Below are 22,689 nucleotides of genomic sequence, written 5' to 3'. Positions count from 1 at the left end.
ATAGTGCCTGCTGTTTGAGGTTCTCAAAGGCTTATCAAAATGGGTATTTGTTTCCCTCACTGTACAAGTACCTCGCCCTATGTCAAACCAGGAAAATCAGTGGGAAGCTCAGGTTAACGCACAGAAATCGAATCACTGTAATTGCATGGTAAATGCATTCAGTAAAAGCCTTTAGTTAAGTTAATGTTTCTCCATGTATTCTACTTTATTGTCCAATTTAGGTTTATAAACATATTTTTTTGTCCTTATGGAAGTGTTTCTATCAAGTGTCAAAGGTGGGTTTTTTTAAACTAAATTAATTACACTGGCACAAATCCTTTATACAAATGCAGATGTACTATTAAAAAGGTGCTTTAAGTAGATATTACTTATTTTATTTCTAGAAAGCATGAGAAGAGCAATTTAATCACCTTTATAATGATGCAACACACTGGGAAAAGTAAAGAAGGTTGAATATGTCAGACTGTACTTGAAAAATTAACCAATCCAATGTTGACATATGGAAAAGACTACAGCAGGCTTTTTATCAATTTACTTTAACTCAATTTAAGCATCAGTCACACTTGGCACTGATTTGGGAAATTGTGACCATTTAACTGCATAGATTGTGAAGCTCATTTAATTAGTTTGGTGCAGTTTGTGAAGGCAGATGATCCCCAAACACTGAAGTCTAGGTTGAGCATTGTGGTCCCACCTGCCTTGTTCTGACCTTCTGGGAACACATTTGTGCCAGAGGCCCCGGGAGACAGAGAGGCTGCTCTGTGTCACTGAATAGCCCTCAGCATATCTGCATGTGACTGTCACCAAAGAGTCACCAAAACAACTGTTCCAAGCTCTTCTTCTTCCACTGGGAAAGAATCTACCCCTCAGCACATTCATGGGCATCTATACACACACATGGTGCTCAGCATGGGAACTCAGAGTCATGGCCATGGGCATTCCAAAATCCTGTATTTGACCTTGCCTAGAAAGCCATGGGAATATGCTGCCTTGGCCTGTGAACTGGCATATTTTAAAGAGAATTTTTATCCCTGTGTTATAAAACTCTAGATCATGGCTTCATGCAGAGGGCACTTTGTAACTAGCTCCCCTTTTTGGTCTGTAATTGGTTTTGCTAGCTTTCTAGTCATGCTGAATTTGCATTAATGAATATCAATTTTAGAGTGAATTGATCAGATTATGAAAATATTTTACTCTGCTGCTTGCAGAAATTAAAATATCCACATAACAGAGAATGAAAAACACCCACTTTTCAATTTATTGTTTTCCTGCCTATTTTCCCTCTTACCAGCAACTATATAGGTAAGACAGGTGAAGGAGCTGAAGATGATCTTTCTGGCCACTTATTTACTGGGGTTCATATAGTTTGAGCCACATTTACAAAAATATTTACAATTACCCTGCAAATAAATAGTTTTATAGAATTAGCTGCTGAGGTCACAGTTAATGATACGAAATTTGAGACTGTATTAAGATCAGTGAGAACTGGAGACCTGCACTTTCATTTAATAAAGTGAAGATTGCATAAAGCACACCATAACTGCTAGTTTCTTCAATGAATCATACTTTAATCTGCACCACTTGCTTCTAATCTATGAACGCTCTTTACTCTCTCTGTAGCAGTTTCAAAAAGAGCTGAGGTCAAGTAATTCCATGGTCCTTCTGAAAGCCTAGCCACATCATATCCCTCAAGAACATCTTGTTGCAAAGAACACAACAGGTTGAGCATAACATATTGTAACAGCACTTTCCCCCCTTTTGGCTCCAAAATCAATGCCCTCAAATCACCTCTGAGAAAATAAGATGTCACGCATTCAACTGCTGCCTTCCTTTCTCAGGAAACAGATAAACACAGACTGATTCTTACATGCAAATGCTTAACATTTGAAGGAAGCAGTTCTTGGATGAGTTAAAGTAGTATATAAAACATGACATGAGTTTAGTGAAACTACTCAATAAACCTTTTATTTGCTGTGATACATACACGTCACATGAATTACAGTATCTGATAACTCAAAGCCAGCAAGCTGGTAATTATTTTTCATACCAGACTCAGACAATATGCACCCAATTGCTTCTGTTCTTAATTCCCAAGATGAGGTCTTCTTTCAGCATTAAGTTATATTACCTTCCTCACTGGGCCAGCTCCAGTAGCTCAGAATTTATTTTAAAATATTTGGGTTTTGCTGGAATTATCTATAATGAGTCTCAGTCTCAGAAATTATCCTAGAAAGTTTGAATAAAATTGGTTTAAGAACCCTAGCAACTTTCTTCTCTTGCTAATTTCTGGTTCAATGGATCTCAATGAGTAAAAAAATCCTCAACTCCCCCCAAGTATATATTTCTGCTTCCAAATTCCAAGTTCTAGAAATTCAGCCTATCTCCCTTTCCCTGTAAAATGCCATTCTCAATTCTACGTCAGCCCCATTTCAGCTTTTTTTTTGCACTCATGGGAAGAGACATTCATCAGTTCTACATTCTGAATTCCATTAAACAGAGAGGGTTTGGAGACAAAGAAGAAAAAAAAAGTTATATGTCCCTGCAGTGTTTGCAGTGCTGTGGCTGTGACCTTGCATTACCAGTCCTGTTTCCTTCTGCCTTACCTTATCCACCATCATTTCTACAGCTATCACCAGCTTGCATGAGTTTCTTCACTATTTTTAAAGGAAATTCTAGGTGATCAGTACAGTGTGCGAAGGCTTAAAGCTTTCAGAAAAGACTTTCAAGGGCTTTTAAAATATTAATTCAGATACATTGCAATGCTTTTGGCTTCCATCTAAGTCCATCTAGGTTTCCATCTATGATGGCCAAACAGTTACATATTCCCAATTTACAAGAAAGAGTTTTGGAGATTTAATTTGACATTCAGGAGTTTTAAACTGCTTTGTGAGAGTTCCACTGTTCAGAGGCTGCACGTTTCCAGTATTTTCTTTTGTACAAGGGGCAGAGTTAATGGTACAAGAGTAATCTTAGAGTAAATCCCATATTCTGAATGTTTAGTGTCAAGGCTTCATGTTCACTTAACGTGTTGCTAATGAGATTGGAAAAGTATTAAAAATAAAATTTAAACTCTACTTGTTATTAATTGTTTCTCTCCCTTGCTATTTCCCAGGAAATGTATCACAATACCAAGAAGACATGATACATTATGCCTTACTTGTGGTGGTTAAAAATTACAAAAAAAAAGCAAACAACAACAGAGTTCCTGGCAAAGTAAAAATCTTTCAGACAGAATGTGCCCAGCTTCCTCCTATATTTTCTATTCTAAAGAAAGACCTTCATGTCTGTAGCAATGATGCTGAAGGTCAGATATGATATCAGGCATCCCAGAGATAATGCACAGCAATTTGTTTTCGTTCTGAAGGACTAATTATTGGCATATTCAGGGTGGGCTAATAAACAGAGAGCTTGAGATTTTGTGACTGATTATTTACTTGGGTATTATCTCAGATCTTTCCCGAGTGGGTGAGTTAAATGGGGACACTCTCTTGTTCTCTCCTTGAACAGGAGTTCATGATATTCTATAATTAAGACTGCAATTATGTTTTCATTTTAAATTAGATTCTGACATTTTGTTAACATTGATAGAAAGGTCTTGCCTGAGTTTAAACATGCATGACATCTATATGGGAATAAGGGAAGATGGAAGAGAAGGATAATTTATTGCTAAAATTTGATGTGGATTAGAATATCCAAATTTGACATTACAAAGTCTGAAGTTAAGGACTTTGACCTTTTGGTTAAATCTTGTGTCAGGCTTTTGTAGGACCTCAGCATTGGGGTTTTTATGCATGTTTGATGGCAAAAGTAAACATATGCCTAGCACGGCAATTCGCCAGATGTGTATTTGCAAATTCCACCCTTGCAATGACTGAATGCTAGATAGACTTCCTGGGGTTCACTTTGCTGTAGTGGGACAAGAGCCCTGAAATGAGGACAAGGGACATCACTGGAGAGAGGATGCATGGCAGATAACTAGAGGAAGGAAGAGACAATTGAAGAGGATCTAGGAGAGGGGATCAAAACTGTTGAGAATGCTGGACAAAAAGGGTCATGTGTTATCCACATGGGACAGGTATAACCACCTTGGGGAGGTTTTATGCTCACACATAAGGTAACTTGTATTCTCCAGTTTATAACCTCAGAAATCCCAGAGACTCCAGAATCAGTTGATCAGCTCAATGTTTGTTTCCTAAGTTCTAGAAACTTCCTTCCCAAACAGGAGTTTTCATCTAAGCATGCTGCCAATAATTTTGTTAGTCCAGATTTAGAAATAGAGAGCACTGAGTTTTACTTCTGATTGTTTCATTTAATCCTTGATGAGCCTTCAGATGCTCATGTAACCTTGCCCTGCCTGACAGCCTGACAGGAAAGCAAAAATCATTAAATATATCCACTTTTGTGTATGACAAGGATAATAAAAATCTACATTATTGTCTCTGTATGGGGTGGTTTTCTTCTACAATTAAATCAATGCATCAGTTAGACTTCATAAGATTTGAATTCTTCTTTCATCTATCTGAGTAACTTTTTGAGTTTTTTAATATGTAAAGGAATAGGAAGGAATAAAAGAAAACCTAAGAGAATAAAGAAGAATGAAAAGTATAGATGGACAAGGTTGTCTTTTTTCTCCTCTCTGCATGGCTATAATATTTTTTAATTTGTGCAGATTTTTGAAAACAGCCTAGAGATCTTACAGCACCTGCTTTCTTTAAAAGTAATGTGGAGGTGGCTCTTTTTTAACTGATTGGGGTTAAGACACAGGGATTTCAGTGCCCTGGGTTCTGCCTGTGGCTCTGCACTTCTTTCTCCCAACACTTTTATCTGCTTCAAGCAGTTGGTTTTCTAGGCAAGAGCTCTCAGTTGCACAGGGCCCATCAGAGCGTGGATGCTTCTCAGCTGGGGATTTTTCATGTCACTACAATAAAATAGAGATGAGTCATAACTCTGAGATGTGTGCATAAACTCCCTTGGCTGCTACACCATTACATAGTAGCTGGGTAGAAAAGGCAATAACACATCCCTTTACTCATATCAAAAAACAATATTATGGAAAACTTCCTCTAGAAACAGATGAGATGCCTTTTTCAAATGAATGAACTCCCCCTGCTAGGCCAAAACAGACCAGGTGGCTGTATCATTATGCTGACAGACTGAATGTATTAGAAGTTCTCTCTTGACCCACATGCTCTTAATAAAAGGTTTTATTTCATTCCTCTGCACACACACAGGCTTCTGTTGCAGTCTCCCTTGAGAGAGTTCTGCCTACCTTCTGGAGTCTGGAAAACATTCCCCTGCTCTTTGCACACTGATCTGCTCTGGTGGACCTGTGGCCCTCATCAAGCTGCTCTGCCCTGTAATTCTTCCCTGAATGCCTGCTTTCAAATAAAGCCAAAAAGGGAAATGAATACTTATTCCATCAGAGTTTCTGACATGTTACATTAACCAAGCAGGACACGTACAGAATATGAATGTTTTGGGAAGAAAGCGATGCTAGTATCAGGGTAACCTTGCTTTCTACTCAAAACCTGTGTATAAAAAGAGACACGACTGAAAAAGGCACCATTTTGCCATTTCATGCCCAAGCAGAATAAACTGCATCTTTTTCACTTGCTTAGGCACTATCATTGCAAGAGGGAGCCTTATGAACTTCATACTGCTTTTCAGATGAGGATTTCAGAGCACTCAACAAATACAGATTTGCTGTCACCATGTCACATCAATTTACTCTTTGAAAAGGCAGCCTTTCCTAAGAAGGAACGGCATTACTAGTCTGGTAATGACATATTCACCATGGTATGGTGGCTTTTCCTCCAGCAGTGCATCTGTTATTTGCATCTCCAAGTAGTTAAGCTGCACGCAGGGAGAAGACCAGAGTGACCTGAGAGTTAGTCCAGAGTATTGTCTGTAGCAACAGGTGAAGATATTTGGGATATTTTCTTCCATTTTTTTTAAATGACAGTAGCACATCTCAGTCTTTTCATGCTCAGGAAACAAAGGGAAAGTCCATACTGGATCTGATGAGCCGTGGCAATGATTCACAGGTGGAAATTTCCTTTTGTTCCTATTCAATGAGATTTTTATTCCATATTGTGATACTGTATAAAATAAGCAATTCTATTTCACAGAGCAACAATACTATTTGTGTAACTATATAACCCCTAGTCCTCAAGTAACAACACGTGCTTCTGTGTCATCTTGCTTGCTGCTGTAAGAGAGTTAGCTTTGTGTTTTGAAAAAAAAGAAACACAATTAAAGTACAACTTAGCCAGCCTTTTATGAAAAGCCACAGTAGTCGACTAAAGCCAAAAGTGAGCAGAAAAAGGGGCACTGGTTGTCTCCCTGTGACTGAACTGGTGCCAACCCTGCATGTTCCAGGCATGATTCCAGAAAAGCCTAAAAGACAGCAGGCACCAACCTCATGCCTATGTACTTGCTGTACTTATTCGTTCAGGACAGGGGCAATACAGGTCTGAACACTTTCACTTCAGACCCTCAACAGAAAGGATGTATGTGACATGCTGTGAGCACGACTGCTGCATGTCACAACTCAGGTAATAAGCCTTCAACGTAACCATGTAGCACAGTTAACTCTCCTCATAGGTTGTCCACCCTTTCTTTACTATCAGCAGAATTTTAAACATAATCCAAAGCACAAGCATCTGTTTTGTACCACACAAGTGATCTTGCACTCATTCCAGACTGAGCCTAGCAAAACACTTCCTCTGGTACATTGCTTTAAAAATGTTTGTGACCTAGGTGAAGGGAACTACTTGTACTGAAGTTTGAGGCAGCAGGAGAGTGCTTTGCTCTCTCATTCCCCACACAGAACACCCACCAAAATCATTAGGTGATACGAGTGAAGGGCTAATTGCAGTGCTTCAGTTTACAGCAATCCCCTGGTGAGATGCAGTGCGTGCCTTTAAAAGTGTTGTTCCTTGCACTGAAGTATTTACTACAGTACTCATACATCAAATGGGAAATAATACAGCTATGGAGGCAATAATGCAACTAGTGTGGGTGGTAACCAGCCAATTCTTCTTACATCTACAGCAGATTTTGTTCCAGAAGATCATATTAATGCTATTATGGGAATTATGAAATTGTTATAATGGGAACTGCTAGACAATATTGTGTACTTGAAAACTTAAAATAGCAATGACTGCCCTAAATTTTCACTACATCTGCTTTTCCTCTTCAATTCAGCCTGCTGGCTCTCTGTGGGCTCTCTAGTTTAATGACTGTTCATCCCCTCATCCCTTAACGGAAAAACACTAACTACTGGATACGGGAGAGTATGTGTGTACCAGCAAGATGATTAGTCTGAATAAATGCACAGCAGAGTTGCATGAGAAATGCCACAGTTAGTGGTAAGCACAAACTACAGCTTTGGGTGTAAAATACTGTAATTACAAGGGATGGAGAAAGCTCCACTGTTTTTATCCCCACAGAAATCGATAGTGATGCAGACTTGTGCTCTTTGCTGGAGCAGGGGCAGTCTGATGAAAGAGCTTATTGATTTATCCAGCTGATGCTACTGAAGTGAATAATAGACTAAAAGAGAAAGGGCTTGTAAATTAGACTCATTCAATCCAGCATTTTACAGGATATCTTTTACACACAGCTATATAGATATATATATTTACAAGTGAGTTTTTGTCAGAGCAACAGGCTAGTGGCTCCTGGCACAAGTGTCTGCCTATTAATTCTTTGACGTCAACTACACCCATGGTATCAACCTTCAAGCTCTCACTAAAGACTGACAGTAAGGAGGCAGCACCAGGGCACCTAAGAACAGGATTTGACTATGGTGCAGGTAAGCAGCTGGCCAACAGATTTCCCAGAGGGCTGTGGCCACAGAGAAAAGGTGGCGGAAGCTTCCTCCATGCCACATGTGCCACGGTAGACCCAGTGGCATGAAGTCACTGGAAAAGACTGTTGTGAATCTACAGGTGCCCAGGCTAGGAGAATTGTCAGATCCAGGCCAGACCCCCAAAGCCTCAAATAATGTGGAAAGAGGCATGTTGTTTGAGGAATGGAGTGCTGTGTGTCTTCCTGGCTCAGCAGGCAGATTTTCTATGAATCTAAATCCACATGGGCAAAAATGTAAGTGCTCAGATTGATTTTGCATAAACTGAGAAAGACAAATAAAGAAAAAGAGAGGGAAGGAGAGAGAAAAAGAACAGCAGGCTCACTGCCATGAAGTACAGCAAATCAATCTTCTCAGCAGTGATGGATCAGGGAGCAGGACTGGAAGTTTTACAGGTATATGAAACCCTACGAGTATAAAGGCACCATTAAAACACTGCCATTAAATTCCAACACTGAAGAATTATCACAGCCCCTAGAGCTAAGCAGGTCATTATGTGACTGCATATTTTTCATTACCATTTTCTATATACATATATATGAAGCAGAATAGTATTCACAAGTTTCACCCTCTCTCCTGCTGAAGACCTCTGCTTTATACTCAGCATCCACTTTCACAAATAAAATGCATTATACCATCAACAGATAAATGAGATCCCTATAGGGCTTTTATTCTGCTGTACTATTATATCTACTTTTCCACAAGATTTCTGCTTAAATGGCTCTCTTTATGCACATACACAAAGATGACATACACCTGTCTAAATATAATCTGATAGTGAAGAGCTCTTCTGTGTGGGGAAATGCATCTTTTCCTCCTAATTTGCCATAATGACTTATTAACACTTCTGGAACTAGGGTTGCATTAACTTCCCTACAATAAAAGTCATCAAGGTGTTATATAGTAAGACATGGGTGCCTTTTTTCCCCAATCCTTAAAACAAGAAAGAGAGGAGTTCTGAATGTTACCTTTCCAATTTCACCATAAAAACAAGTGTTTTGAGGGATTACAGCTTTATAGACTGCTGACATTGACTAATAGCTTTTAACATGATGGAAATGCTTGTGAGCCACATTGAGGAAGATATTTGTAAATCTAGGAAACCTCAAAGTAAATGGACATGCTGTGCCATAGGGTAGCTCAGAGCTTGCTACCAACATAGCTATCCTATATAGCACTCACTCAAAGAGCTGACCAATTTATTATCTGGTAGTGTCATTTTCTGTCATCATGAATATTTCAGTCAAAAGTGACCTGCCTCAGAGAATAAGAATTCTTTATTCCTTTTTTATGATAGAACTCAAAGGATTTTATGATCTGGACGCAGAGATACTGGATGGGTACAGCCACAACTCTTTGGACAACAGAGAGCTGAGGCCTGACAGAGAAGTACTTCAGAGAGACGGGATGAAGAAATAGGAAAGAGCTGTATGCAAGGATTCTGGCTCAGGTTATTGCACTAATGAAATGTGAAAGGGAGTTTTGATGCACCAGCAGACCAGATAAGACCTCATTTTTGAGAAGGGATGGAGGTAGAGCCGAATAATTGTATGTCGGAATTACACTTAAAACCCACTTTGCTTTGCTTCTCTCTCTATTAGTCAGAAAGGCAGGATTCACTGCATGAATAGGCACAGGTGGAATAGACTTCAGTGCTAGAGCTGATCTTCAGCTGCAGTATGCTGGCAACCAGATAAGAAGTTTGCATCAGCACTGCCTTGATGCAGTGTACCTCTTTCTACCACAGGTCACTCAAAATTCAAAAAGGAGCATAACTATTCTAAATAGAAATACATGCACTCACCATTCCCGACAGTAAGAAGCCAGAAGCTGATCTGCTTGGCCAAGTTTACTCTTTGAAAACACTGTCTTTGCTCTAAATGCTCTGTTTTTCCATTTGCAGTGCTGTAAGAGCCACTGCCAAGCTTCTCTGGACAGATGCTGAGGCAATATAGCGAGCAGGGCTGTTTGGTGGGGAGGAATGGCAGTAGAAGGCTCTATTATGACTCTTTCTAATTCATCACTGTTTCATATTCCAGGCAAGAGGAGTGGGGTGTCCAGACTGGTTGAGAACTGGTCCCTAACTCATTTCTCCTACAAATGGTTATGTGAGTTTAGATCATTGATGCTGATCTGCAGTTATTTCAGGGTTTTCCACATACAGCCCAGATCCCAGAGAGAGCACTTACCCTGCATGCAGAGCCCATCTGTGCAGTTCTTGGACTGCAGCACCAGCCCCTCACAGTCCTTCCCCCCATTCTTGGGAGCTGGGGCCGTGCACTCTCTCCGGCGCCAGTGGGTGCACTCCGTGCCACAGGTGGACCACTTGCTCCAGGAGGTCCACTTGCCATCCACTGAGACAAGAAGAGGACACAACTTGTTAGGGGTACACAAAAGTGAGACCAAGACAGAGCAATGCACATATCAGCACAAGCCAGTCTGCAGCTCCCAGCCATTCCTGGCAAGGCAAAATGATCATCAGCCTGCTCTTCTACTTCTGGCCTGTAAATGCACATTCACCCCCACATTGCCTTTCTTTCTGTCCCGGCCCCATTTCTGCTCTTTCCTCCTCTTTATACAAACTTCTAGCCAGTTTATCTGTGCTCAAAGCGTACAAGCAACAAGTCAGGAATCTGTGATTTAATTTTGTGGAGGGCAGGTGGCATTTTTTAACACAGAGGTTAGACTTGTCCAGAAATTCTTCTTTAATAGGAAGATATTTAATGTTAAGTATTTTCTATTAAAAGAATCTCTAGAGGCACCAATTTATTTCATGTGAACAGAACCAAGAATACATTTAGCACCTTTCAAAATCCTGCAAATTATTTTCAAAAGCACTACAACAAGCAGTTGAAAAACAATATATAAATTGTTCCAGTGACAGAGTTGCATTACCAAACTTCACAGGCTGAAGATGGCCTTACTGCCCTTGATTTGAGTGGGTCAGTAATAGGAGAGCACTGGACAGTAGGACAGATGGCAAAATTTTATCACAGACAAGTCACCAACTATATTGCATGTCCAGAAACTATTTTGTATTTTTCAGAAGTTTACATTTTAAAAACTTCGGAAAGTATGGATACACATCTCTTTCCAATAAAAATGCCTTTGTATTTGACGATTGTATATGTCAGGTAAACATCTGCCTCAAATTTAATATCCACATCCCAGATGCTTTACTTGCTGAGACAGCTGGACTGAACAGACATTGCAAATATATTTACATCACAGTTGCTTTCTATATTCAAATCCCAATTCTTTTCCAGAGCTTTCAACCTTTATCTCCTACATTTTGAAGCTCTGAATGTTCCTCAAATCCCCTGAATTATAAAAGCTGAGACCACAGTGCAAGCAGCGTGCAAAAGAAGGGCTGGAACCTGTGCTGCTTTATAAGATGTGCTCACTATTTTATCTACTTATGCACTACAATTGAATATTAATTCCCTGAAATGTTGGATTTATTAATAATGAGAAGGAAGCTTTTGTAACTAATAGTTTTCTCCTGAGATGACTGATGACAGAGGAAGTATTTATGTGTGCTGTTCATACTGAACCTGGACACAGAGTGGTGCAAGCTATTTTCTGGACGCTCTGGCCCTCGCAGAAGGCGCCGCCATTGAGCGGGGCAGGGTTGGTGCAGGTCCTTGTGCGCTTCTGGAAGCCTCTCCCACAGCGGCTGTTGCACACAGACCACTCTGTCCAGGTGGACCAGCCTCCATTCACTGCAAAGTGAGAGAAAAAGAGCATGGTCACACGAGCAGCCCAGCCTGGGCAGCCCCAAGGCACTTCTGGCTCTGTGTCATGCAGCCTCAAACAGTGGCCACAAGAGAAGGCATAAGAAACAACACTGAACAGGCACAAAACTCACATCTCCAACACACAAAGTGTATGCCAGAAGTCCCTGTACAAGCCAAAGAAATGCTGATGCTGAATGAAAAACACTGCTTGATGACTATCAGGGTTGGCAGGTGACCTGCCTTATCCTGAAAATCAACCTGACCCAGCCTTAAGCGCCTGGGTAGAGTGTGTATGACCAAAATCTCTGCAGGTTCAGAGAGCTCTGGCAGCCTGTGCTCTGAAAGCTGCACTGTTGTCCAGAGGGAGATAACCTGCACTCCCACTCATGCTCAGATGCACCCATCACCTATGCATGCTGAGAGACTTCCATGCTTTAATTAACTATGGAGAATTTTTTCATTCTTTCAAGAAGGTAATGCCAGGATGAATGAATGAATCCTTTCAGGATGTCAGGACAACTTTACTCACCCCTCTGTGGACATAGCTGGTGCATATATAAATGTCCCAGCACTTCCCTAAGCTGTTTAGAATGAGCTAACACTAAAAGCATTTCTTTCCGTTGGACTTTGGGAAGATATTTATTTCTGGGAAGATATTTATTTCTGGAAAGATATTTATGCTGACTCTCCTTTTCACCCACCTCAGTTTCTGGGATAGATGGAGGGATGAACAAGAAGTTGTGCTGCTCTACATAATAATGTCATTTTCAGGTATGGGTAATAATATATTCACTGCTCGGATTCCCTAAACTCAAATGTTTGTGATATGACACAACCCTTAAGCAGATCTGGCAGCAAAATCCATAGAAATGCCTGCTCCCTACACATGTCTCTTGAATACACTTTTGAAAAAAATCTGTATGTGTATGAGGAAGGGTTGTAGTACGCCTACATCTTTATGTTTCTGCATTCATCTCAGTTACAAAACATGGTGCTCTTGCATGGTCCATCCCTCAATATCAAAAGCACTGCTAATCAACTCAATTCAGTCAGTTTTCTATAAAAACTGAAGTAAAAAGCCCTCATTGTAACTTCAGAGAAGCAACTGCTTACAATTAAATCTAACTGCTACCCTGAATATGAAATGAATATTAGGGATAATCATAGGGATTTTTTCCTACTTGTCTATCCTATAATTAAGCTGATTGTAAGAAACACCAGTTCAGTCAGCTGGCACATAATCAGGGCAGGTTTTGTTCTGCTGGATACCCCCACCTGGAATGCATTTGGGGAAGAAACTCTTCAGGGCCAAAGGCTTGGACTGGTGAGGCAGAGCTGCAGTGCAACACAGGCTGGAAGAGACCCTAGGAGGGAATCCCATCTTTTCCGAGCCAAAGCATGGCCAGTCTCAGTCAAGTCAAGACTGTGGATGCTGACACAGAATAATGCTATCCCATGCTTTATATCCCATGCATCCCTGATGTTTAGTTTTAAGCTAGGCTGTGGGCCTATGAACTGCAGCCCCAGAACACTTTGCTTCTTTGCTTTGATGTCAGGGTATGTTTTGGAAGTAAGCACCAAAAATAAGCTTATTTAAAGAGATATAAGAAGATGGTGGATTCTGATGAGCTCTGACATTCTTACCAGTCACTGGAAGCACAAACTCTCTATCAGTTTCACTCTAATTTCTGAAAAGGGTAACTAAGAACATGAACTGTGTTGGTAGTAAGCCATGCCGGCTCGAGGATGTGCCCTGGTGCCTCCTTGCTTTACACAGCCAGTGTGTGTTACAGCAAGGGGAACAGCCACTTTCTCTCCAATGAGGTTGTTTGTGTAGGGGGCTGCTCCTCCTCTAACACCATTGCCTGTCACCAATTAGACAAGCCATCAGACTTCTGAGGGATTTCAGTAGTGCTCCCTGACTGCAGTCCCTCCCTGTGTGTGGCTGCGCGTTACCAGGCAGCACAGGCAGCCCAGCCTGGGCACTGACTGCAGCCAGAGCTGCACACAGGCACTGTGCATCCCCCTCCTGCCCCACCTCCTGCTCTGAGTGTGTGTCCATTCACATGCAGCAGTACAAAACATCACCTACCATAGACTATCACAGTTGCTGTGGTGCTTTTCCTTTTGGCCACGATGTTTTTTGCAACACAGGTGTAATTGGCAGTGTCAGAAAGCCGGGCTTGCTTGATGATCAGGTTGTGATCAATGGTGATGTAAAAATTTCGGTCTTCCACGGGATCAATCACCTCTTCATTCTTCAGCCACTCCACCTTGGGGTTTCAAAGGGCCAGAGGGGAGGCAGTGAGTCAGCACCAGGTCACACCAATATGGACAGACACAGTATCTCTGATTGTGTTGCTCATCCCAGAAAACACTACAAGCCAAGGCACATGACGAAGGACTCACCTGATGAATGTCACCAACTGAAACAAAACACCAGGGCAGAGAAACAGGAGAACACTCTTCATGCCTACCCTTCCCTTCAAGTCCCCTTTCGTCCCACCCTTCTGCACAACAGCTGTCTTGCCTTGCCTTGAAAACACCAATGCATTTTCAAAGGCTACCAGGTAGTGTACAGGGAAAAACTGATCTGTGCTTTCAGAGTTGAAAGCAACGCAAAAAGAAAGGGTGATATCTTAGGAGCATATCTGCAAACAGAAATTCTCCTACAACATCAGAAACTCTAAATCAGCACAGATCTCACCCATTAGTTTCCATATCTCACCTAATTAGGAATGGGATACTGGAGCGGGTAGCACTAACAAATCACAAACCCCAATATTTTTAAATACACTTGCACTCTCATGCACATTGCCTGTCTTTAATGAGAAAGAAACAAATTAGAGTCAGTTACCAAGGAAATAGGAAATCACAAGGACATCAGTGCTTATTTTTCCTCTTTATTTGCGTAAACTATATTTTACTTTAATAAAGCATGATTTCCTTGGTTGCACAGAAAGATATTTTTATATGAAATTTTTAATCTAGACAATATTCTCTTTATTGCCTTCCTAAGAAAACACCCTGTTATATCCCAGCTGACTGCTGTGAGCCACTCTAATATAATTGGGCTGCAAGCTTAGTAGCTCGTTTTCATTTGAGCTGAGTTTTCTGAAGGACAGGACTGGGACCCTGGATGGATCAAAGCTGGGCCTTCACATCACTGGATCACTTCAGCCTTGCCCAGGATTTAATTAAAGGAAGAAAAACATCACCACAATCAACCCACCGGACTGGTGAGGCACTAGCAGCCAAGTCCTTCTCTCACAAACTCCACTTTTCTAAAGACATTTGAGGAACTACTCGAGCACTGACATACCCCAAAAGCCATGTGAGACAGCTGTACAAGACTGCCTCAAACTATGGTGAGAAAAACCAATTATTTCTCCTGGTGTTTAACACAGAGGGCTCAATTCACCCCCAGACAAAGCCAGTCAAGGCTGCAATATCAGTACTGGCAGATGTGGGCATGGATTATAGGTGCCCACCACCCGTTCCCCACCTTTAGCCCTGCCTTAAGCAGCTCCAGCTCCCCTATTCCAGTTTAGTGGATGCACTTCAGGTATGAGCTGCTTCCAAAGATTTATACCTTTAGTGAATGTAGAGCCACTGCTCAAAGGAAGGCTTGATTTAAACCCCTCTCTTTCACAGCACATCACTGTGGGTTGTGGCAGCCTCAAAGCTGTTGATACTGTGGAGTTTAAAGACAGCAGCATAACAAGGGCTCTGGAAACGGATACATGTATCTGCAAGGAGCAGAGGAGGAAGAAAAAGACAAAAAACTTTGGAGGCTGTATTTCCTTCACCATCACAATTATGTTTCACCATGGAATATACAAGCTCTTAGTCAATAATCTGTTTTTCCTTGACAGAATGACTAAACCTGGTTTTCGGCCTTTCTTGAAGCCTAATAGGTTTCAGGTATAATCAAGACAGACACATTCCTGTTCAGTAAATGGCAATATTTAGCTCTTTCCTCACCTGCAGGCTGAGTCTGCATGAATTCTAGACTGAAAAACAAGCCAGAACCTTATCTCCATCAGTGGTATGCTGCCATTTAACTGTTGCCTCTCACACAAAAACCATGTATTTCTTTGGTTTGAATGTCACTATTTATTTCTGGGATGGTTATACCAGAGCTGCAAAAGATACGACACACACTGCCAGAGCTGTGTATATTCCACTTTCAAATCTGCCTGTACTCTTCCTCTGCTTTGCACATTGAGGACACCAGGACACCAGTAAGGACAGGACCACAGTCTACATGGTCTAAGGCTCAGTTTAAAATATTTCTGGTATGCCCATTCAAGAATATACTCTAGCAGCCTTTGGCTCCCTCAAGGCTCCATGCCCAAGGACATGGTTGTTTTTTCTACTACCCTGCAACATTTTCTCTCTCTGCAAAAATGCACATACATATTCAATCTGGGTCTCAAATGAGTAGAAAAAATTAAACTTGTAAGCATTGAATTCCCTATCATCCCTGCAAAACCACCAAAGATAATATGAAAAGAGAAGTTGCCAATACAAAAAAAAAATAAAAATCCCCAAACAAAGCAGCTCTGTATAATTCAGTATATTGCTTCTGGCTCTACACCAAATCTCTTAGGAAAAGGATCCTTTTCACCTAATGTCTCACAGAATTTGCTAACAGTAAAAGTTTGAAGAACAACAGGGTGCCTTTTCTTTTCTGCCAGTACATCAGTACTGTGTGTAAATGCCATCTCTTTTACAATATATCTCTTTAATATATCTAATGCAGTCTTCTGGCATCCAGTTTTTTTGGTGCCTTTTAATGTTGCAAACTCTAATGTCAAATCTGAAGGAAGGAACTGATGGATGACTTGACAAGCAGTGGGAGTCTCCTTTCACACATATTTCAGCCATTAGTAGAGCAACACAAAAAAGAGAACACCTGTCTAGTGCTTGTGTTTTCTCCCTCAGTTCTTGTAGAAATGCAGACTAATTAAACACACTATAATATGTGAGACTGTTGTTGGTACTTATTTTCAATTACTGTTGGACCCATTTTATGGTGCAGGTGACTGTAGTGCTCAGTGACGCCAAACCTCAGACTTTTTTTTTTGAGGTAACCAGAGTAGGTGGGAGTAGAGTTGTTCTGCCACGTAAGTAGGAAGAGATCAGGTGTCAAATACAGAAGAGAAGCAAGCAGAATGAGACAGTGTGATTTATGAGTGACAAGTATGCAAACTGTTATCACAGAAGTTAAAAGCAATGATCTCTTTTGATGCCATGTCATTCCCCAAGGTGCAGCCCCCTCACTGAAATAGGCTGTTAATCCAGTCAGTGCAGAAACTTATCCTGAATTTAATTCTGCAGCCTGAATAATAGTTACTGGCAGCTAAGGCATGGACATTTCTGTGCCAGAGACCTGTACACCTGCAGGTGAGTGCACAGAGGAGCAGTAGGATATAGATGGGCATTTCAAAGTGCACAAAAGTCTGACTTCACGGTCATACCAAATCACACCCTCATGCCTCCATTTTTGATCTCTCTGGAGATGTTCTAAAGTAGATGTTTGCTTTTTCCTAAACACTAAGGATGTGTATTTACTGGCTATAATCAGAACAATTTTTGAACATGAACCTAGCTCTATGTATTTCAATTAAACCAGGCACATCCTTCCAGCTGTTATTGATAAATCTACTGATGGTCATGCATATATGTAGAAAAAGCATGGGATCAGTTTTTTCCTTATCATAACAGCAATCATTTAATTGGCAAATATTGTGCCATGAAGGATGGGGTAAGTGTACCCTCTGGGGGATGACAGCTATAAAAAATTACAATTACAACAACATACACATTTTTTCTCATATACCAAACCCCTGGAACAAAGCAGACACAAAATCCCTTTTCTTCTTGTTAATTTTCTACACAAGAAGTTATTTTTGTTATATGTTTGCAAACTGGCTAGCGAGAGAAGGCCACTCAGTTGAGGTGTGAGAGTGGTGAATGAAAACCTGACCAACAGAATCTGCAGATGCTGAGAAGCTGGAGAGCACCTGGAGTCTGCTACCTTTTGGCCAAAGATCCTTAGCACTCTGGATGCAACTTGCAGTTTACATGAGGCACATGGATCCTGCCAGCTGCACTGGAGCTGCACATCCAGGGCTGTTATTGGGCTGGCAAGTGAGCCTGCAGGAGACTGAGCTGTCCCTGTGGCCAGCGCGGAAAGGCATGATCCGAGGTGTCTGTAATTTAGAACAACATACCTTGTAGTGCCTTTTCTGTCATCCTGCTCCCTGGTGAAAGACAGATGTGTTGTCTCTAATCATTCACTGATTGGTATCGAGAGATACATTAACATAATTAGCACATTCGTTCTAATTAACAGAAGGAACCTGCCACATGCCACCCAACATGAAAAGCAAGACCATCAGCAAGAATAGGAAACTGCAATAACCACCTCAGCCGTACCTGGGAGCTGCAGCCAGACCTGTGCTGCCACAGGGTGTTTCCAGCAGAGGCACACACAGAGACTAAGAATTGCAAAGACAGCCCAGGCTTCTGGGCAGACTAAATGAACACAGGGAACATAAATCACACAAGCGATTACACACGCAGGAAAACCTATTACAGAAGCTAATTGCTGATACAAATTTAGCCATACCAAGTTACCAGCATTCCTAGGCACTTAAATCTCTTGGCACACTTGTGTATGCGTGACTGTTTTAGAAACTGGTAGAGCAGAAACACATCTGCTCCGAAAGAAACACAAGGATGGAAAAGGACTATGATCTCATCTAGATGCTTGATCATAAGAGTTGTTCCCTACATGTCTGACAATCTCAAGATCTAAGTCAGCAGGGTCTGAGTTCTGGATCCCAGTTGCTCATTGCCTTCTCTGCACCAACTTGCCCTAGAGTCATCTTCAGAGTGAGAAGCACCTGCCGAAAACAGCGAGTCTTCTACCCTCCAGACACAGGCAAAGCCCGCCAATTTCCAATTCCGCAATTTTCCACAAGAAAAAGATGCAAATATCTGGGAGCAGCAAGAGACTTGCCTTGATGAAAGGCAATTTGTAATTTTGGAAGGCGACATCATTGCACCCGTGCCTTCCCCATGCCTGGTTGACACAGTAGGATTGCTTTCCATCTGGTTCCCCATCCACGCTGGATTGTGGCTAGTGTTCTCTGCAGCTGTGCCAACTGGTTCCAGTGTCACAGCTCTCCTTGCAGCAGTCCCTGCTGAGCTGGCATCACCTCCAGCAGCCACAGGGAAAATCTCAGCTCCCTGGCTTCACCAGGATTGTAACACACACACACTCACACATACACATACATTCCAGTAATAAAGCATTTGTGAAACTACCTACCTACCTACCAATTTGGACACAGTACAAGATGACTAAGTGAGACTGAGAAAACTCTAGCAGTTTTCATATGAGCCAGCAACAATTTTAGGTACCTTGAGACTTGAGTGCCTCTTTGAAGAATGTTATTTGATTTTGGATCTGGTTTCATCCCAGCAGCTGTCTGCTGAAGAGGATGCTGACCTCTATGTACTATTTAGTGAAAAGATATTTCGTAAACATTTAAGACTGAAAATAAAAGGAAAAAGAAGTGATCTCCAAAGAGACTGAAATTACAGCTATGAGAGACTGCTGAGAATGAGACAGCAAATGCAAACCACTATGGTGTTTTGTTCAGTTGCTCTTATTGTGCTTCTGCTGCCAATAAGGCGAATTGTTGTTCCTGCTGTGGAAATGCCTCCTTAATTACACATATATCCAGCTTTCTGCTTGCAGGGTGTATGTACAGATGCTGGACGTCTCCAGCCCCATTATAGCTTTTCTTCATGCACAACTGGAAAGTTAAGCCTCAGAATAAACTTCTGAGGTGGACTGGTAGCTGCAGAGGCAGAACTTTATTCCACAGAGTCTCAAATTCAAACATAGATCATGGCATTCCTAAATGCAAACCACAGCATCTGCTATGTGGCCATCAGAAGCTGCTGGGTTTCTTTTCCCACCTAAAAGAGAAGTTTGAACTAGAGGCCCATAGCTCACATGTTGACTGGCACTTTTGGTACCATGTGGACATGTGGACAGGTAGGTTGTATTAGCTAAACCAGGAATGTCTTTGCCTACAGAAAGCCATCTGTAGAGAAGAGGATAAGCTAGCAGGGTTCATGTCAGTAATCTAGTGGAAAATTTCCCATTGTAATATTTCATGGAGGAACTAGAAGTCTGACTGTTCTTCAGTCCCACAGGATCATCCTTGCCTGAACTGAATCATACAGCAACTGGATCACTTTGGAGCATGCTCTGCTCTCACTTACATTGGCATCATGGAACTGGACTAGAAAGGAAAAGTACAGGGTGGACCTGTGTTCAGACCGGTGTTCTTTGGCATGGGTTTCTGCATTGTGGAAATGTACTCGTAGGAAATGTAAAAACAGGGCTATCTAATAATCTAGTAGTCAACATACTTCCCAGTAAAGCACAAATCCAAATGCAAACCTGTCCTTCAAGCAGGAGATTGTAGCCTATGTCTCACACTTTGCAAGAGTGACTCGACCACCCACCAGTAGGCTGGGGGGTAAAATGTATGCTAAGGACAGAAATGTAGGGAATCAGGTGCTGACAATGCAGGGTGCTTTATCCTGTCCTTTTGGAGGACAGTCTGGCATGGCCAGACCTTACCCAATGGCTCTCCAAAGCAAAGGATGAGCAGCACTCATTCATTGGGCTGTGCTCCTTCTTTACACAAACCTGCCTCCCTCTCCCCACTCTTCGTCTCACAGACACCCAAAAGCAGTTCTGCTGTATGTCACAAGGCACTGCAAAGGACAGTGACACTTTTCAGCAATTAGCATTGGTGGCCACAAACTCCTCCACTTGTCTCTCCTGGAGCTCACTTTCCTGCTGTGAATATAAAACACTGTCCCAGTGACACACACCTGCATGGAAATGCACACACATGAACTTCTAATTAAGGGATAACTGCTGCAAAACATAAGAAGCTCTCAGGAAACAATGCAAACAGCAGTCATATTAATAATCAGTTAGATGGAACTGCTTATTTGGAGAAGTCCCTAGCTTCCACCAGCCTTTGCCTGGGCTAGAGCAGCTGAATAGTTTGCATCACAGTCATCTTGACTCTGCAAAGCACTCTCTTCTGCCTCTTGACTCAGTGATCCTTTTCCCCTTGCTCTAGTTCCTAATTAAAACCATGAATGTGGATAAATATCACATACAGTTTTAAACCCAACTGGGTCACCAAACTGTACACTACACCCTGTTCTGCAATTAAATTACTCTGTGAAACACCTCAATTAAAATTAAAGAAGCAATTACCCCCCTGTTAAAGGCACCACAAATCATACATTTCAATGCAAAAGTTCATCTGGCAGCTTATGGCATATTAACCAATCTCACATCTCATTTGTGTTTTGATCTATAACCTACCCAAATGAGCTAATTTGATGTGACTCAGTGTCTCTAACTATATTTTATCATGTGCAACACGATGCTGGTGTCTTTCAAAGAACAAGTTAAATGAGCTAAGGGGTTAATTGCTAACAACTCAGCCATTACTGTTGGAGCATTACAGAATGGGATCCTTCCTGCCTTCTCAGGTTAGGTTTAGAAAATTGCACACAGAGAGCAGAGTGGAACTGAAATGGATGTTTCTGCTCATGCTGGGGAGCTGCAACTTGTTCGATTTCCACTGAGTGTGAGGCTGGTGGGTCAGACTGCTGATCTCACCACCTTACCCTACTTCTCCCCACTGGGGAAAAGCAGAAGTCAGAGAAGCATAGAGGTAGGGCAGGGTGCTATTTGTTTTTATGTCCACTAATTTTTTTCTCTTTTTGTCACACAAGGAATATGTGAGTTTGCCCCTTACCCCATCAGCTGCATGCGGAAACCTCAGTGTAAGCTCCTGTGCTGGTCCTTCTGCTTCTTGCCTGGGCCATGCATTGGAGCAGCCCAAACATCTACCTGGGTTGTTCAGAACCTCTAGGTTTGTTCAGCTTGATATTGGCGATAAACCTGGGAGTGGGAAGGGATGCCATGGTGCAGCTGACCCACACTCGTCAGGGCTGGTGGGCAGGGGTGTATGATGGCAGAGAAGCTGATCTGCTTTTCCAGAGACCATGGAAACCCTCGGTTCCTTATGTTGTCCCAAGTGAACAAGGAGATGTACTTTGATTTGACCTCAGGCACTGAGGCTGGTGTATTTTAACACATCTGTTTGTATTTGGATTTTGCCTTTTTCTTTTTTTTTTTTCATAGTGCCCATGACCTGAGCCTGCTGTAATGCTTGCCATGTACTTGTGGATCTGAGGAACTGGTAAGTGTTACTTTAAAAGCTTTTCCTGCCCATCTCTGTCTTTGTCCTTCCTGCCCTCTGGAGAAGCTGTATATTGCTATGTGGTTCAGCTTTTCAGTAGTCCTAAGATCTGCTCTAGCATTGATCCATAAGAGCTTGACACAGTTAATTGCAATTAAATATGCTGGGGATGATAAGACTGAATTCCCCAGATACTGAAAAGAAGACAGAATTTATCCCTGAGCCTGCTTGTTCTCACCACTTTGAAATACCAGGAAAAAAGAAAAACAAACTAAACGCCCAACAGAGAATGAGGAGGGAGAATGGAATCAAAGAGAAAAAGCACACGAAAGGCATTGGGACTCTGGACTCCAGCACTGCATCACATTACACTGAGGGTGCATTTTGTACAGTCTCACAGTGTAAGCTTTTCTTCATATGTTGTGGTGTTAAATCCAGTGGCTCCTTCAGAAGCCAGTAAGTCAAAAACCAAAACATAAACAAAACACAGTTTCCAAGAGTGTGAAGACTCTAAAGCACAAGCTCACCAAAGCATTTGGAAATGCTGCTCACAGCTGCAGCATATGCATTACCCTCCTCTACTTGGAATCAAAGCAGTATTTCAACAAGACAGAAAACAGCCTCAGTCTGCTGCCTGCCTTCTCCCAAGCCCTTCTTATAGTCACCTGTACCATCATATCAGAAACTTCTCCAAACAAATACATGAAGTCTTAAACAAAGAACTCATTCATCTTTAAATTAAAATAATCATGTAATCCTT

The 22,689-nt window shown here is 41.7% G+C and overlaps 1 protein-coding gene across 2 annotated transcripts in view; it reads right to left on the bottom strand.

The window, feature by feature from the left end:
• UNC5C (unc-5 netrin receptor C) overlaps positions 1–22,689 on the bottom strand; it is a 250,256-nt gene that overhangs the window by 38,125 nt on the left and 189,442 nt on the right. For both annotated transcript variants that reach the window (XM_014875273.2, XM_088163959.1), the window contains exons 5-7: positions 13,700–13,880; positions 11,425–11,592; positions 10,060–10,224 (exon numbers count right to left, since the gene is read on the bottom strand). In XM_014875273.2, the coding sequence (XP_014730759.1) occupies positions 10,060–10,224; positions 11,425–11,592; positions 13,700–13,880 (514 nt within the window). The remainder of the gene's footprint in view (positions 1–10,059; positions 10,225–11,424; positions 11,593–13,699; positions 13,881–22,689) is intronic.

This window comes from Sturnus vulgaris, chromosome 4, assembly GCF_052056855.1.
Source record: "Sturnus vulgaris isolate bStuVul1 chromosome 4, bStuVul1.hap1, whole genome shotgun sequence".
Classification (NCBI taxonomy): Eukaryota; Metazoa; Chordata; class Aves; order Passeriformes; family Sturnidae; genus Sturnus; species Sturnus vulgaris.
Note: the sequence above shows the minus strand (reverse complement) of the source record. Positions and strands in the feature narration are given on the sequence as shown.